Consider the following 15,140-nt stretch of genomic DNA (forward strand, 5'->3'; position numbering starts at 1 on the left):
CAGCCGGTGAGACTAAATTCAAATTTTAATTCAAGGACAAATTAAAATTGGAATATGTCCTGAAATGCTATCTATAGCAATGCTATTTTTAACATTTCTTGTTGCTATTTTCAACATTTAATAATTAGGGTGTTTCCACACATTTTGAACACCTTATGCAATCACTCAACAACATATCAAATATTAAGTGTATTATGTGGTTAAAACCCTCAAATAGGGAAATAATTCCCAACCCCATCCAACACAACCACTTGAGGCAATATATTAATGCAACAAGAAAATTTTCACATATGAGTTTCTTAGAATTGATCACTGGCAAGTGAACCTCCATGTTCTTCAAGTAGAGATAATATTGTTAAGCCATGGATCAATATAGACATTATTATCGTGGAAAATATGGATCGTTTGTTACTTATGTCTAGAACATATTACCACTATCATATTACCTAACTACAATTGCATACTAAGGAAACACATTAATGAAAAACAATTTACTTAAATGCACACTAAACCAAGTTGATCTTAACTAACTCTGAAGCATCTAAATATCCTAACACTCCTAAACCAACATGAGAATTTAAAATATCATTTCTTCACATTGGTAAAGGGCATCCCTTTTGAGTACAAGAGTTCAAAGTGAGAGTGAGTTACCCAAAATTTGTGAGGAAGTCTTGAAGTGTGGATCTATTTCGGCTAGATACCTTTGAGATGTTGTTTTCTATTATTTTTTCACTCACCTATTTGTGCAAAAACGTGGTGTTTTGTGCCCTTCTTTGAGTCACAAGATATGAGATTTTGGACACTAATACTACTCCTTAAAATTTTAACCTTTTAGGAGCTCTTTGTTGGGTTATTTATTATGCTCATGAATTCTTGAAGACCTCTTCTTCTTCCATTCCAACTTGAATATCCTTAATATTCTACTCTTATTCCTCATAGGATTTTGAGGGTTTCTCAAGGAAAGACTTCATCTATACTTTGAATGGATTTTTAGGAATATGACATTTTTCTCTTGACAAAGGAGGGGAACCTCACACTCAAACACTTAATGTAGATAATATAGTTTGAAAGAATCTACGATCAAGGAAGGGATGGTTGAAGAGCGAATTTACACATCATCTAAAAGTAGGGAACTTTTATCCAAGCATTAAACAATATATCCTTAGCCTAATCTCTCAGTAATCCAAGTGAATTTATCATTTTTAGGCTTGATATCAATCAAGATTTGGCCATAAATAAAAACATCCATAATTTCATTGCAGGAATATATAATCAATTTGCCCCTTTATGTTTTCGTGGTTTCGGGCCAAGTTGAAATCTCATACCATAATTATATTATCAGTTATTAGAGACCCTAATGTGAATATTTAGAGTATCCCACAAATCTTTTTTTCTACCAAATTATTAGGCACACAAATCTTCAACACTTGTACCATTTGCCCCATTTGGTGATATAAGAAGATGTAACATCCCCCTGTTCTACCCTTGCTTATTGTAATGATTATTATGACTATAATGCCAACGTGGAAGGGCGATAACTAGTTGGACCATGTGTTCTTTCTTTCAGAGATCCACCTCACTCAACTTTGAATCCATCTAGCAATCCAGCTCAATCAAAACATGAGAATCCCATTACACCATGGCTATCCGGAAATGGCAAGGCTAGGTTGAAAACACTGTCACACCTAGAAAAACCCATGCCATAACAACAAAGAACCACATGCAATACCACCCATTCCAAATGTAGCAAGGAAAACACACATGCAAATCGTTACCTGAAAAGAATCCTATTGTAGCTGCTTGATCCTGCTCTTCCTTGATCTCCCTTTATTTGTCTCTCTTTGTCACCTCCCAAAACACACATGCTCTCTCTCTCTCTCTCTCTCTCTCTCTCTCTCTCTCTATATATATATATATATGTATGTCTCCCTCCCTCTCTTTATCTCTCTCTTCTTCCACATTCCGCAATCCCCCTGCATCTATATCTATATATTCCTTCATCTCTCCTTCATTGTCTCTGTATATCAACCCCCAAACATACACACCCTCTCACAATATATTTCTATCTCTCACTCTCTCTCTCTCTATATATATATTTCTCTCTCCTTCCCTCTCCCTCTCCCCCCTCTCCCCTAGCTCTCTCTCCCTCCTCTCTTTCTTCCCTCCCACTCTCCTCTCTCCCTCACTCTTTTTATCTCTCCCTTGTCACCCCCTCTCTCTCTCCACCTTTCTCTCTTTATGTCTTTCTTATTCCCCCCCCCCCTCTCTCCCTAACTTTCTCCTTTTCTCTCTCCCCCCCTCTCTCCTTATCTCTCTCAAGTCCTCTCTATTTTCCTTCATCTCTCTCCCTTTCTCTCCCACCTCCCTCTATCTCTCCCACCCATCACTTTCAATTTTTCTTTCCCTCTCTTTGTCCTCCAACTTTGTCATTATCTCCCTCCCTATCTCCTTATTTTTCTCTCTCTCCCCTTCCCCCCCTCCATCCCCATCTCTCCCTCTCTCTTTCCTCTCCTTCTCTTCTCTCTCACTCAATCTATTTCCATCTCTCCCTTGCCACTCCCTCTACCTCTCCACCTCTATCTCTCTATGTATTTGTTCACCTGTCTCTCCCCCCCTCTCAATTCCTCTCTCTTTCTTCCTCTCCCACCTCCCTCTATCTCTCCCCTAATCTCTGTCTCTCTCTCCACACCCTTCGACTTTGTTACTACCTCCCTACCACCCTGCTCTCTCTTCCCCCTCCATCTCTATGTCTCCCTCTCTCTCTTCCCCTTCTCTCCCTCTCTCTCTCTCTCTCGTCTCCTTCTCTCTGTCTTCCCTCCTCCCCTCTCTCCATCGTTCTCTCTCTATCTCTCCCTTGCCACTCCCTCTCTCTCTAATTGTATCTCTCTATGTACTTTTTATTCCCTTTCTCTCTCTACCCCTCCAACTCCATCTCTCTCTCCATCCCTCTCTTCTTTTATTCCTCCCCTCCTCTCTTTCCCTCTCTCCTTCTCTCCCCCTCCATCTTTCTTTCTCTCTCTCAGTCTCTCTCTTTTTCCCTCTCTCCCCTCTCCATCCATATGATTGAGAATCATCACTCTATAATCAATCCTCAATGGAAAGTCTAATATATTTTATATTTTAATTTTTGATTGTGAAATGAGTTATGGTTTTTGGGCCCGTGGTATTGATAAGCCATGGCATTGTAACAAAACCTATTTACAAGTTAATAATATCCATGGTAAAGTGGGAATGGATATCCATGGTAAAGTGGGAGTGAATATCTATGGTGAAAAATCTTGTGATATTGTAAGTTTATTGTAAGTATTAAGTTTTTATGTGATTATTAATTAAATTTAAATATGGTTATGGAATCATTATTAGTCCATGCCAAGGTAGGACTCTAAAAATCCATTTGTTGATGTTTAGCATTGAACAATACAAATTAAATGTTTAACTTTGAAAAATGAATATTTATTTTTTAATATTATTAAAAAAACTAATTTTCAAACATTTGATTTAATCCATAATTTGAAATTCCTATTGTAGCCTTTGCACAATATAATACAATGTAGATAATGCCGTAGACTGTTTTTTTTTACCCTAAAAATCATGAAAATCCCGGTAATATTTTGACAAATTATGGCAGAGATTTTTGTAAATCTAGGTTAAAGTTGTTAAATTTCAAGATTTTGGGTTCCCCATAAATTTTTGATGGTTCTGTATCCATTGTCACCTTCAAAAACATGATTTAAACATTGCTTCTGCAAGATTTGTTGAAATTTTTTTGGCTGGCCAAAAATGACCGTCAAATGATTGTCCAGGAAATTCCTTCACCTGGGTAAGTGAGTTACATATTTTATGCCATAATTTATGGATATAGTTGCAAATTAATAGATGATTTATTCTTACTCCTTGAAAAAAAACCATCCAAAAATAAAATCCAACATCATATTTACTATCAATTACTTCCCACCATATTTTAACCAAGTCTTTGCATAAAAAATGGAGGCGTCCTCTACCGAAGAATTCCCTGGATGGTCAAAAGTGGCAAAGTGGCATTGCCTGGACGTTCAAAAAAGTGGCAAAGTGGCATTGTCTGGACGTTCAAAAGTGGTAGAAATTTGGCCAATTTTTTTTCAAAAAATCTAATAGTAGCAGTGTTTGAATCATGTTTTTGATGTTGGAAATAGATTCAACACCATCAAAAACCTTTGGGACACCCAAAGACATCTCGACTTACAAAATCTTGAAGTTTGATAGGTGTAACTTGGATTTACAAAACTTTGAAGTTTGACAGGTGTAACCTGGATTTACAAAAATCCCTACTTGATTTTATCAAAATCTTATTGGAATTTCCATGATTTTTAGGGAAAACTTTCAAGCAAAAATGGATAGGAATAAGATGCAAATAATTATGTTTACCAAGAGTTACTTCCCACCATTATTATGTAGGAGTACAACTATAAATATGTAGACTTACTAGTGGTTACTATCCCACCAAAATTTATGCAAGTTCTTCTGCGTTAGCAAGAAATTTACTTCTTCTTCTTCTTCTTTCCCAGTAAAAATCATAACCTCCTCCTCCTCCTTCTTCTTCTTCTTCTTTTTTCCGAGTAAAAATCATAACCTTTTATTAAGAAGATAAAGTTACATATGCACATGCAAAAGCATTTTTGTTGCTGATCACAAAGATAAAAAAAACCAAGTACCAAGTTTATTTATTTATTTTTTTTTTTTTCTGAAGAAAAAGCGAACTTTTTATTAAGAGAATAAAAAGTTACATTGCATATGCTGAGCATTTCCGTAAGAACTGCTTGCTAGACCAAGCATACAAACACAAAAAAGTCTCCTTTCTGTTTTTATGAACACAGAAATCAGAGCAGATTTGCAGTATAAAACAGCTGTGGCAATACAGCTATGACCCAGAGATGGCCTCGTCTTTAAGAGACTGATCAAAAAGCAGTAATACAAACATTACATTTCAGCCTTTGGGCCTCCTCAACAGAGAGGAAAACAGCCCACAAAAAATATATATGGAACCGAGTTTTTGTATAAAAGAAGTCTGTGTGAAATAGTCTAAGCATATATAAAAGAGATAATAAACAAAAACCAAAAGCATCAGCTGAAGAATTAAGTATAAGGCGGCACATCTGATGAAACTATCTGTCCTTGACAATCTTCCACTATTTTCCACCCTCCCAAAGCTTGCTGCAAACCTTCCTTAGAAAGCTTGTCCGCGTCATCATTGCTGTCCCTGTAGATATGGCATATGGAGAAAGAGTTAAAAGATGACTTTAATACCTGTATTTCTTGAAGCATGGGTTTCAATAATAGGTTTTTGCAAGAACTTTTTCCATTAATTTCTTGCAAAAACCTATTATTGAAACCCATGCTTCAAGAAATACAGGTATTAAAGTCATCTTTTAACTCTTTCTCCATTACCAAGTTTAGTTATCTAGTTCACATCTAAATTTATTAGTTCCTACCAAAGCAAGACTATAGGATGATTTGTTTATTGACCAATATTAATTTAGCATTGAACAATGTAAGTATAACTATTTATGCAAAGAGAGCATAATTTCTAACCTGAATTACCTTGTAAAATAAAATTATAATAATAAATAAAATTTTATTATTAATTGAGCTAAGATTGATTAATTTTATTATTTTTTAGTTGATCAACATATAAATGTTATCTTTTACAAACATTTAAGTCTATATTAGGCTATATAACCTATATATTTTCTTGTGTCTCTCTCTAGCCTAATATGTAGATATAAGAAATTTCTTGTAAACATTTTAACTTAATCAAATTACATTAAAAAAAAAAAGTATAATTATGATTGTAATTAATAATTAAACTAATCTAATTAAAATAAAAAAAAAATAAAAAAATAAATAAAAAAAAACATATAAAACATAAAATTAATAAGTATAATTATAATTGTAATTAATAATTAAACTAATCTAATTAAAATAAAAATAAAATAACATAGAAAACATTAAAATAATAAAATAATTATAATTAATAATTAAATCAATCTAAATCTATTTTAATTCTACAAATAGATTAAATTTATTGTAAAGTAAAAAAAAAATTATAAATATTTAATAAATACAAAATTAAAATAAATTAAACTGCCAATTTAAACTTATTATTTAAATTTAATTTAAATAATTAAGAAAAATAATTATTTTCCTCAATTAAATTCAAATCCTATAACCTAGCTATAACGTATTGAATTCACTTTTTTATTATTATTATAATGGATTCAAACCTTGTGCATTAAAGAGTGCATAAACATGGAATGATCTGATAAATAATATTGAAAATATCCAGAGTTACAGATTCATTTACACAGCCGGGCTGAAGTTTCGTGGAACAGGGAGGAAAACATCTGCGAATAAGATTTTCAATGATTCAAAGTCATTCGATGATTATCTTCCACACGATTTCGTACATCTGTACGTTAATAAACTTCCACGCAGTTGCGGAAGAAAACCATAGAAAGCTGCAGAGGTATTCTTTATGAAAGATCAAATATTCTCGGAGACCATGCATTTCAGAAGAATGCGACGGATTTTATTGATAGGCCTGTAGGCGTGCGGAGGCCGTTGACGTAAGAAGGCGTTGTTTAATTTTTAATAATATACAGCTCATCTTAGTTCAAGCGTAGTTTAAAGATTTACAAATTAGTTCCGAAAATAATGGAATTAAGTTAAAGATTATGATAAAATTTGGTATGAATTTTTTAAAATTAAAATTAAAATTATCATATTTCAGATTTTGAGATCTTGATAGTACTAATCCATTTAAATAAAAAATATTTAAACACTTTAATATTCTGATTTTTAAAATTTATTTTTACTAAATTTCCGCAAAAAAATCGACGGTCCAACCCAATTTCTACTCCTGTTCTTATTTCGTTAATTTTTTTTTTCAAATTGTTAGCTGCAAAATTTCGGGGAAAATCATGCGGAGAAGCATAGCGAAAGTGATAACCCTTTTTTAATGAATGCACGCCATTGCAAACGTGTCGGCTCACCCTAAGAAACCGCCCACCGTCCTCCGAAGGTCTCAACAGTCGGCGCAGTACGCGTACGGCGACATTATCTCGAAGTTTCTAGAGAATCGCATATCAACTATAAGTTCCATTGCCATGCTCGTCGTTTAAACCATTATCAGCGGATTGCAATTCTCTTCTAAATTTTGCATGTTTTCTATCAAGAGGATCGAAATTAATTTCTTCCAAATTTTGTTGGTTCTTCTATCCAGAGAATTGGAACTTTCTTCCAAATTTTGTACGTTTTCTATCCAGAGATTGCATAATCTCAGAAAGGCCTGATTGCAGTTACCATATACAATACACGTTGCGTCGCTGCGCTAACTTCTCCAGATAATTTACCGTTTAAATGGGGCTTTGTCCAGACACACAGAAAATCCGCAGATTGTATGAGACCTTGGATGAAAATAGCGACGGAAAACTGACTGTAACAGAAATGAATCATTTCTTGAAAAGACTGGCAATGGATATCTCTGAAGAAGACTTGAAATATCTGGTTGCACCAGTGTCTGAGAGCGAGGATGGTAGCTTGACATTCGAGGGATTTGTTGGGCTGTGTCAGTGTATTCTGGATAATAGATCAGAGGACGAATTAAACGACGGCGATGGGTGCGATGATTTAATGGAAGCTTTCAAGGTATATGACATGAATAATGATGGATTCATCTCCTCCACAGAGCTTCAAGAGGTGCTGTGTAATTTGGGATTGATGGAGGAAGAAGATTTGGGTAAGTGCCAGAGGATGATATGTACATATGATTCCGACGCCAACGGGCTCTTAGACTTCTCGGAATTTAGAAACATGATGACCTCTCGCTGATCTTCACGAGTTCTCGCCTCTAGCGAATTGAAATACCGTTTGTAACAACCCTCTGCGTTGTTTATTTACCAAAAAAAAAAAAAACATCATTCGTTTTCGGGATCGCGCACTTTGGCTTATAATTAATCATCTTAGCGTTTTACATACCATATCTTAATTTTTTTTTATGAGTGGATCTTAGGTTTATGTTCATTTTTAGGCCGATAGGCCTTCCCTTTGGAACAGACTTTCGTCGTTCCTTTTCCTCCTGTGCTTACACGTGGACAGTTATGCTATCGATGGGTTTCTCTGACATCTGTGCACAGTTTTTTTTAGGGCCGCTCCTTCAGTTACTCGTCATGGCCTTCATCCTTCAGTTACGGGGAACATGGCCTTCATCCTTCAGTTACGGGCGGAACATGGCCTTCATTTCTGTTATGGGCGGACGGTTGTTTAAGGCCACATATCTCATATTGATGCAGGTGACCCTGCAATTGCAGCCCATGTTTAAACGCTCCATCATTTACTTGCTGGAGGGCGATGCCAGTTTGGAGGACAACATACTCCACTTCGGTAGAAATCATGAATTTGGGGACCTGACATGGTACCCTTCGCAACGAAAGGTGCTTTACAGGATTGATGACAGAGTGTCCATGAATGTTTCAGGCGATGGTGTGAATGACTTCATTGGATTTCGTTCCATACCCACCATGCTTTTAGCCACTGCTCGCATGTCTGGTATATAACATACATTTCTGAAATTCATGTGTATAAAGACTGGTAATTTAATTGTTGATTGGTATTGATATTTGATGTGTCATGGCATTGTCCATTCAGAAGAAGTTCAAGAAGCTTCACAGAACCGAATGGGGAAATGCGCGTGCGCAGAGGCAGAGACGATGGCCATGGTGCGTGGCGGATTTGGGCTCCATAACAGGGACGGGGAATTGCTCACGGCCTGTGCATGGGATCCCAGAGTGAAGGGCCTTTTCTTTCATCAGACTGCAGTGGCGATCGAACTTTCAAAGATTTCAGAGTTCATTAAGGATGTGAAACGTCTTGGAGACCTGAGACCCGGAAGCCTCTGCGGATTGGAGCTCTACAATGGAATTCTGATAAGGTTTGTGAAGGGGTCGGCAGGGTCTGCTTATTTGGGCGCAGAGCATGACTCTGTGGCGGTGGATATGACATATTACAGGGCTAGAGAGGGCGAGAGTCCGAGGCTTGATGAAGATGTGTTGGAGGAAATAGAGCAGATGGCCCTGTTCAAGTATGGGGGTACGCCTCACTGGGGAAAGAACCGCAACATTGCATTCCATGGCGTTATGGAAAAGTACTCGGAGTCTAAATACGGTGAATTCATTAAAGCAAAACACAAATATGACCCAGAGGGCCTGTTTTCCAACGACTGGACAGATGCTCTGCTGCAAATTGGAAATTCGAGCGTGGTGCTGGATAAGGATGCGTGTGCTCTCGAGGGCCTGTGCCTGTGTCGCGAAGATAGGCATTGTGCTCCAGACAAAGGATACTTTTGCAGGCCTGGTATTGTTTTTGCAGATGCACGGGTGTGTAGGTATATAGGCCCACGACCTTGAGCTGCACAAAAAGAAAAAAATATCATGTGTCCATTGTCTGTGATACAGATCATGCAGGTCTAGGCCTGAGAATTTTTCAATTCAAGAAGCATGGAAATTTTGGAATGACGACAGATACCATAATGCAAGATTTGCAAGTCTGTGTGAAAGATACTTGTCTCGTATTTTACCCCGTTAAACCCGTGATCCATCCAGAATAGCCAGAGATTGTGCTTCCCGATGTGACACAGACATGCATGAAACAAAACATGCAGTCACTGCAATGAGGTAAAGTTTGCAATTCAAAAGCATTAAAATAATACATTTCTGTTTTTCATCAGCCTCTTATCTGGATATGATAAGATTGGCTTTTACCGAACTTGAAGTAATAATATATTGAAATAATGAATAGATAAATTTGATGTTACTTGGGATTATTTTTGATGGTAGGGTAGAATTTTTGTTATTTTTTTGGGTCTGATTACAGTTCACAATGTACATCAGCTTTCTATCCTGTTTGGTGATGACTGGATGGATGAGTTTGCTTACAGTTCACAATGTACATTAGCTTACAGTTCACAATGTACATTAGCTTTCTATCCTGGTTGGTGATGACGGGATGGATGAGTTTGCACATTTTCTTACCTTCCACAATTTTTTATTTATTATTGACAATGTGCATTAGCTTATTATTGACAATGTACATTACCTTCCCATCGTGGTTTGTGATGACAAGTGTGTTAAGAAGTACCATTGACTCATGCCCACAAAGTCGAACAATGTTAAGAAACCCATGGAAACCCCATGATCTCCCTTCATCTGTAGAGGATGGTTTGGTTTCCCCCCTACACAGGAGCACCCCAATACAAAAGTATCTAAGAATGCTATGTTACTGTTGCTCTCCTGGAAAGGTTATTCCTCGGAATCCTGCAGATCCCTGAGCTCCATTGGAGCCTATGCGTGAATTCGAAGAGTAGTCTGTCTAAAAAAAAATTAAATGACAACATAAATTGCAAAGTCCTCTAATGGAGATTGAAAGGAGCTCATGTGACCTCGGAATCCTGCAGATCCCTGAGCTCCATTGGAGCTATGCGTGAATTCGAAGAGTAGTCTGTCTAAAAAAAATTAAATGACAACATAAATTGCAAAGTCCTCTAATGGAGATTGAAAGGAGCTCATGTGAATCAAAGGTGGTTACACACCTTTGAAATAACATCCATACATGGTCAGATTTGACCTACAATGGGTTGAGTTAAAGTTTTCATATATAATTGGTTAAAGATCAATTCACTGAGATGAAGATCATTATATGTGTTGAAAAACATAAAGGTTTATTGGTATAAAACAAAGTAAATTTAAATTTACAAAAAAATTAGAAATATAAGTTAAATTCAATGTTTTTTAGTTGAATATAAAATGATTGATATGGAAAATATTGAAATGGTCTCCAATATGTTTTGTTTGTTGGTTTTTTTTCCTTATTGTTTTTGAAATATAATAATAAATGAGATTATTTAACTTTATAAATATTGAAAAAAATGGGGAATAATTAGTATTAATTGAAATTATAAAAAATCAAAGAGATAAAGAAGAAGAAAAGTAATGATGCAGTGATGCAAATTATGTGAATAAATTCTCTTTTTTAAGATACAAGGCACAAGCCTCTCTCTCTTCAATCATTTTTTTAAACCCAAGAAAATCGATTATATTGATGTTTTCCCATATTCAAGTCATTTTTCTAAACATATGATAAGACAATTATGTTAAATACATCACATTCTTTCAAAATATTTTTTTTTAAACCCAAGAAAATCGATTATATTGATGTTTTCCCATATTCAAGTCATTTTTCTAAACATATGATAAGACAATTATGTTAAATACATCACATTCTTTCAAAATAAGTGGTTGTGGCTATTCTTAAATGCAATATGCCCTCAAAATCCTCAACGTTCCTTGAACTGGATAAATTTGTTAAAGGAGAGGGTCTTAAAGGAGAGGGTCTGAGAACTGTAATTAAAGTCATCCAGGATTAGTGACAAATAAATATGAACACAGTTGGAATATCTCCAATGTATAAATTTGTTAAAGGAGAGGGTCTTAAAGGAGAGGGTCTGAGAACTGTAATTAAAGTCATCCAGGATTAGTGACAAATAAATATGAACACAGTTGGAATATCTCCAATGTTATGAAGGCATGCTGAAGTATTTCAAACTGTTATGTGATTAATGTCGTGGCTTTTATGTGTAACTATGGTATGCAATTAAAGTCCTGGAAAGTATGTAAACAGTTATAATAATTTTAGGGCTATTTCAAATTGTTATGTGATTAATGTCGTGGCTTTTATGTGTAACCATGGTATGCAATTAAAGTCCTGGAAAGCATGTAAACAGTTATAATAATTTTAGGGTAAGTATGATGTTTAAGTTTTGACACTGCTTCCAAAACAGCCATCCAAAAGGTCATTACTATAATAGCTTGATTAGAAATAGATTGAATGAGAAGGTCCAGATGGGGTATTCAATCATCTCCATCCATCTGTTTTGCATCCTCAGTGCTTACTTGAACAATATATCAGCCTTCATATTTATCCCTTGTAGACATGTTGAAAAGATAATGACATGGAATTTTTCCTTGCTTCTCTGATTCCGTCCAATGATGGGCCAGCTGGAAAATTGGGGTATTCAATCATCTCCATCCATCTGTTTTGCATCCTCAGTGCTTACTTGAACAATATATCAGCCTTCATATTTATCCCTTGCAGACATGTTGAAAAGATAATGACATGGAATTTTTCCTTGCTTCTCTGATTCCGTCCAATGATGGGCCAGCTGTAAATTTTCCTGATTGAAATTTCCATTTGACCTCTCTGCAATGTGTTTGGAATCTCTTATCACCTGTAGACAATTTAAACCTTTCTCTATTGCTATTTTCAGAATTTACCAAAAAGCATAAAGTTCTGCTCTGTTGTTTGATCCATCTCCTACAGCTCTGCTTTGAAACTGAGCTCGTAATTGTCTCTTAAAGTAATGCCTCATGATCCACAATAGCTGGGCTTACCTTGACAAGCCTCGTTGAAATAACTCCACACTATTGTTATATATATATATATTCAATCAATTAGGATCAATTAGTTTTGAGTATTTGCTTTACAAATTATGCTTGGGGCTATAATTGTGGAGCCATTGAGTGCAGAATTGATGCGTAGATCCTGTAGCAAGAGAGATCTGAACTGTGCAGGGCGATTGAAGTAGGCAAAGTGTCCAGGTTACAGATGTAGGTTACAGATGTAGCGGCGAAGAGTGGCCAACAATGGGGTGGCACTAAAAATACTTATGTGATAGATACGGAAGAAGAAACTCATCACAATTTCGAAAGTATTCATATTTGCCATTTAAAATGGGGTGGCACTAAAACTACTTATGTGATAGATACGGAAGAAGAAACTCATCACAATTTCGAAAGTATTCATATTTGCCATTTAAAATGTAAATTCTTCTGATTCCTTTTTCAAGAAAACAGTGGGAATTTATAGATTGTGTTTCTTCGTTTACATTAATGATAAAAGATCCAGACGAAATTCCCTGAAGGCTTGTTCTTTTTCAGGGTTTGAGTGAAAAATGTCGCCGTGTATGTATCCTACTTATGGAAAAGGGTATAAACAGTTTTGAGGCAGCAAAGATTGCTCCCGAGAAAATTCCAAAAAACTTAAATCATTTTAATTGAATTTGAAATTGTAGAAACCTTGAACCCCTTTCTTGGTTTGAAATCAAAGTTGAAGATGATTGGTCTGAGTACAAAGAAAACGAGTGTATGGGAGTATGGGAGTGTAGAAGGAAAAATATCTGGAGACACAGATTATGTGAGGAAGCAAAACACAAATATGGTCTAAAACTATTGTTAGAATTGGATATCAAAGAAACCTGTTAACCTATTGCGAATGAGTGATGCATAAGCAGTGTTAAGTGGGGGCAATTGGTGTGTGACCAATGTTCAATGTTAAGTGGGGGCAATTGGTGTGTGACCAATGTTCTGTGTGAACTGGCGATCATTGGGAGTTGTTATCTAGAGACACAGATTAAAGTATAACTGAAACTTTTGGTTGAGACTATTTCCATTTTTGGAAAGCCAAATTGTAAAATGCCCTTTAAAGGAAGGATGTGTAGGGATTGCAGAAATTTCCAGAATCAAATTCTTGATGTAAATTTTTAAAAATTCACCTTATATTAAAGGTTTCTAATTTTTTTGAGAGCGCTCTTTCTTCTTTTTAAACCCCTTAAAGGTGGGGTGGGGATGTAAGATATATATTTTATTTGTAGAAATTCAGACAAGTAAATAGAACATTTAAAATATTTGCACTGTTTTGCCTCTTAAAATGCTTGAAAATGAAAGTTTGAATTGTATCTTGGACAGAGCATAGATTAATAAGTGCTAAAAGCTTGCTTTGAGGGCCAGAGAAATACATATTGTTTTGAATGGTGGGTTTGCCAAAATGGAATCTAAAACCACTGTATTTGAGGACTTAAGTATGTAAAACAAAATACTTTGAAAAATACAATACATGAATTTAAAATCGGTTTCAAAATTTTAATAATGTTAATGTTTTAGTTCTACTGTCAACCAGTAATGTAAGTGATTTGTTTTAACATTTGCAAATCACAAATTTCTCCATTTTTCATTTACCATGTACAACCGTGCTGCCAATAATCTATTGAACCTATTGAGCTTTAAGTATGAACGCTTTCTACACTTACTATATTAATATGAATGGTTTGGTTTTGGTTTTGTTCTTCTAATATCAAATGTACTGGTACAGGATGGTCAACCTGGTTATTGCCTTCGTCACTATTTACCTTTATATATGCTTGACTATCTATAGAACTTTCTTCCTTTCACTAATCCTATCGGCCTCTCTTTGTACCTTTTGGGACAATTGCTAGTATGATTATGGTGATGTGCGTTATACATAATCGTCAGCGAGCGGCCCTAAATTTGCAAGAATTTGTGATGATGAGTACGAGCATATCATATCCGTTCTGCGTTTATTAATGATCATAGATCATGAATATGAATATGTATTAAAAAATAGCGGCCGTACGTGCCAATAAAATTCGTCAATCCGCTGCTTCGATACGTTTCCGCGTAATAATTCTGTTATTCCAGTTTGGTAGGTTACTTAAAAACAGTTATAAAATTTATATGAAAAAATTGAAAATAGTTTGTAAAAGATGTGGTCGAAGCTTATGGGTTGTTGGAGGGATGGATGACTTGGATGATTATGTCCCTCTGGTACAATGAGCTATGTAAATTTATTAAAAGATTAGATCTTTTCATCCCCACATGACTTGGTTTTGATACGTTTCCGCGTAATAATTCTGTTATTCCAGTTTGGTAGGTTACTTAAAAAAAATTATAAAATTTATATGAAAAAATTGAAAATAGTTTGTAAAAGATGTGGTAGAAGCTTATGGGTTGTTGGAGGGATGGATGACTTGGATGATTATGTCCCTCTGGTACAATGAGCTATTTAAATTTATTAAAAGATAAGATCTTTTCATCCCCACATGACTTGGTTTTGTTGGTTGAGTGCATGTTACATGTTGAAGCATTTGGGCAACGGGATTGTATCAAAAGGCGACATGGTGGATAATAAAGGAGTAAATATAAATTATTTTGTTATAGCTAACTCATCTTTGGCCAATTTTACTTATATGCATAGGA

General features: G+C 35.4%; 1 protein-coding gene and 1 pseudogene across 2 annotated transcripts; both read left to right on the forward strand.

Moving 5' to 3' along the window:
- The first annotated feature begins 7,181 nt into the window (after nucleotides 1–7,181).
- LOC149180253 (calmodulin-like protein 3 pseudogene) lies at nucleotides 7,182–7,927 on the forward strand (annotated as a pseudogene).
- Nucleotides 7,923–9,846, forward strand: LOC149180254 (putative truncated L-gulonolactone oxidase 7, mitochondrial). Of its 2 annotated transcripts, none has more exons than XM_089415991.1 (2): nucleotides 7,923–8,583; nucleotides 8,686–9,846. In XM_089415991.1, exons 1-2 carry the CDS (start codon nucleotides 8,052–8,054, stop codon nucleotides 9,438–9,440), a joined length of 1,287 nt encoding a protein of 428 aa, XP_089272117.1. In that variant the 5' UTR covers nucleotides 7,923–8,051; the 3' UTR covers nucleotides 9,441–9,846. The 2 variants fall into 2 exon arrangements, with proteins under 2 accessions (XP_089272117.1, XP_089272116.1); XM_089415990.1 differs by having other exon boundaries at nucleotides 7,929–8,583; nucleotides 8,683–9,846.
- The last annotated feature ends 5,294 nt before the right edge of the window (nucleotides 9,847–15,140 follow it).

The sequence above is a fragment of the Pinus tabuliformis genome, chromosome 3_2 (assembly GCF_031772625.1).
Source record: "Pinus tabuliformis cultivar Carrire ecotype Pingquan chromosome 3_2, CPIR1, whole genome shotgun sequence".
Lineage (NCBI taxonomy): Eukaryota > Viridiplantae > Streptophyta > Pinopsida > Pinales > Pinaceae > Pinus > Pinus tabuliformis.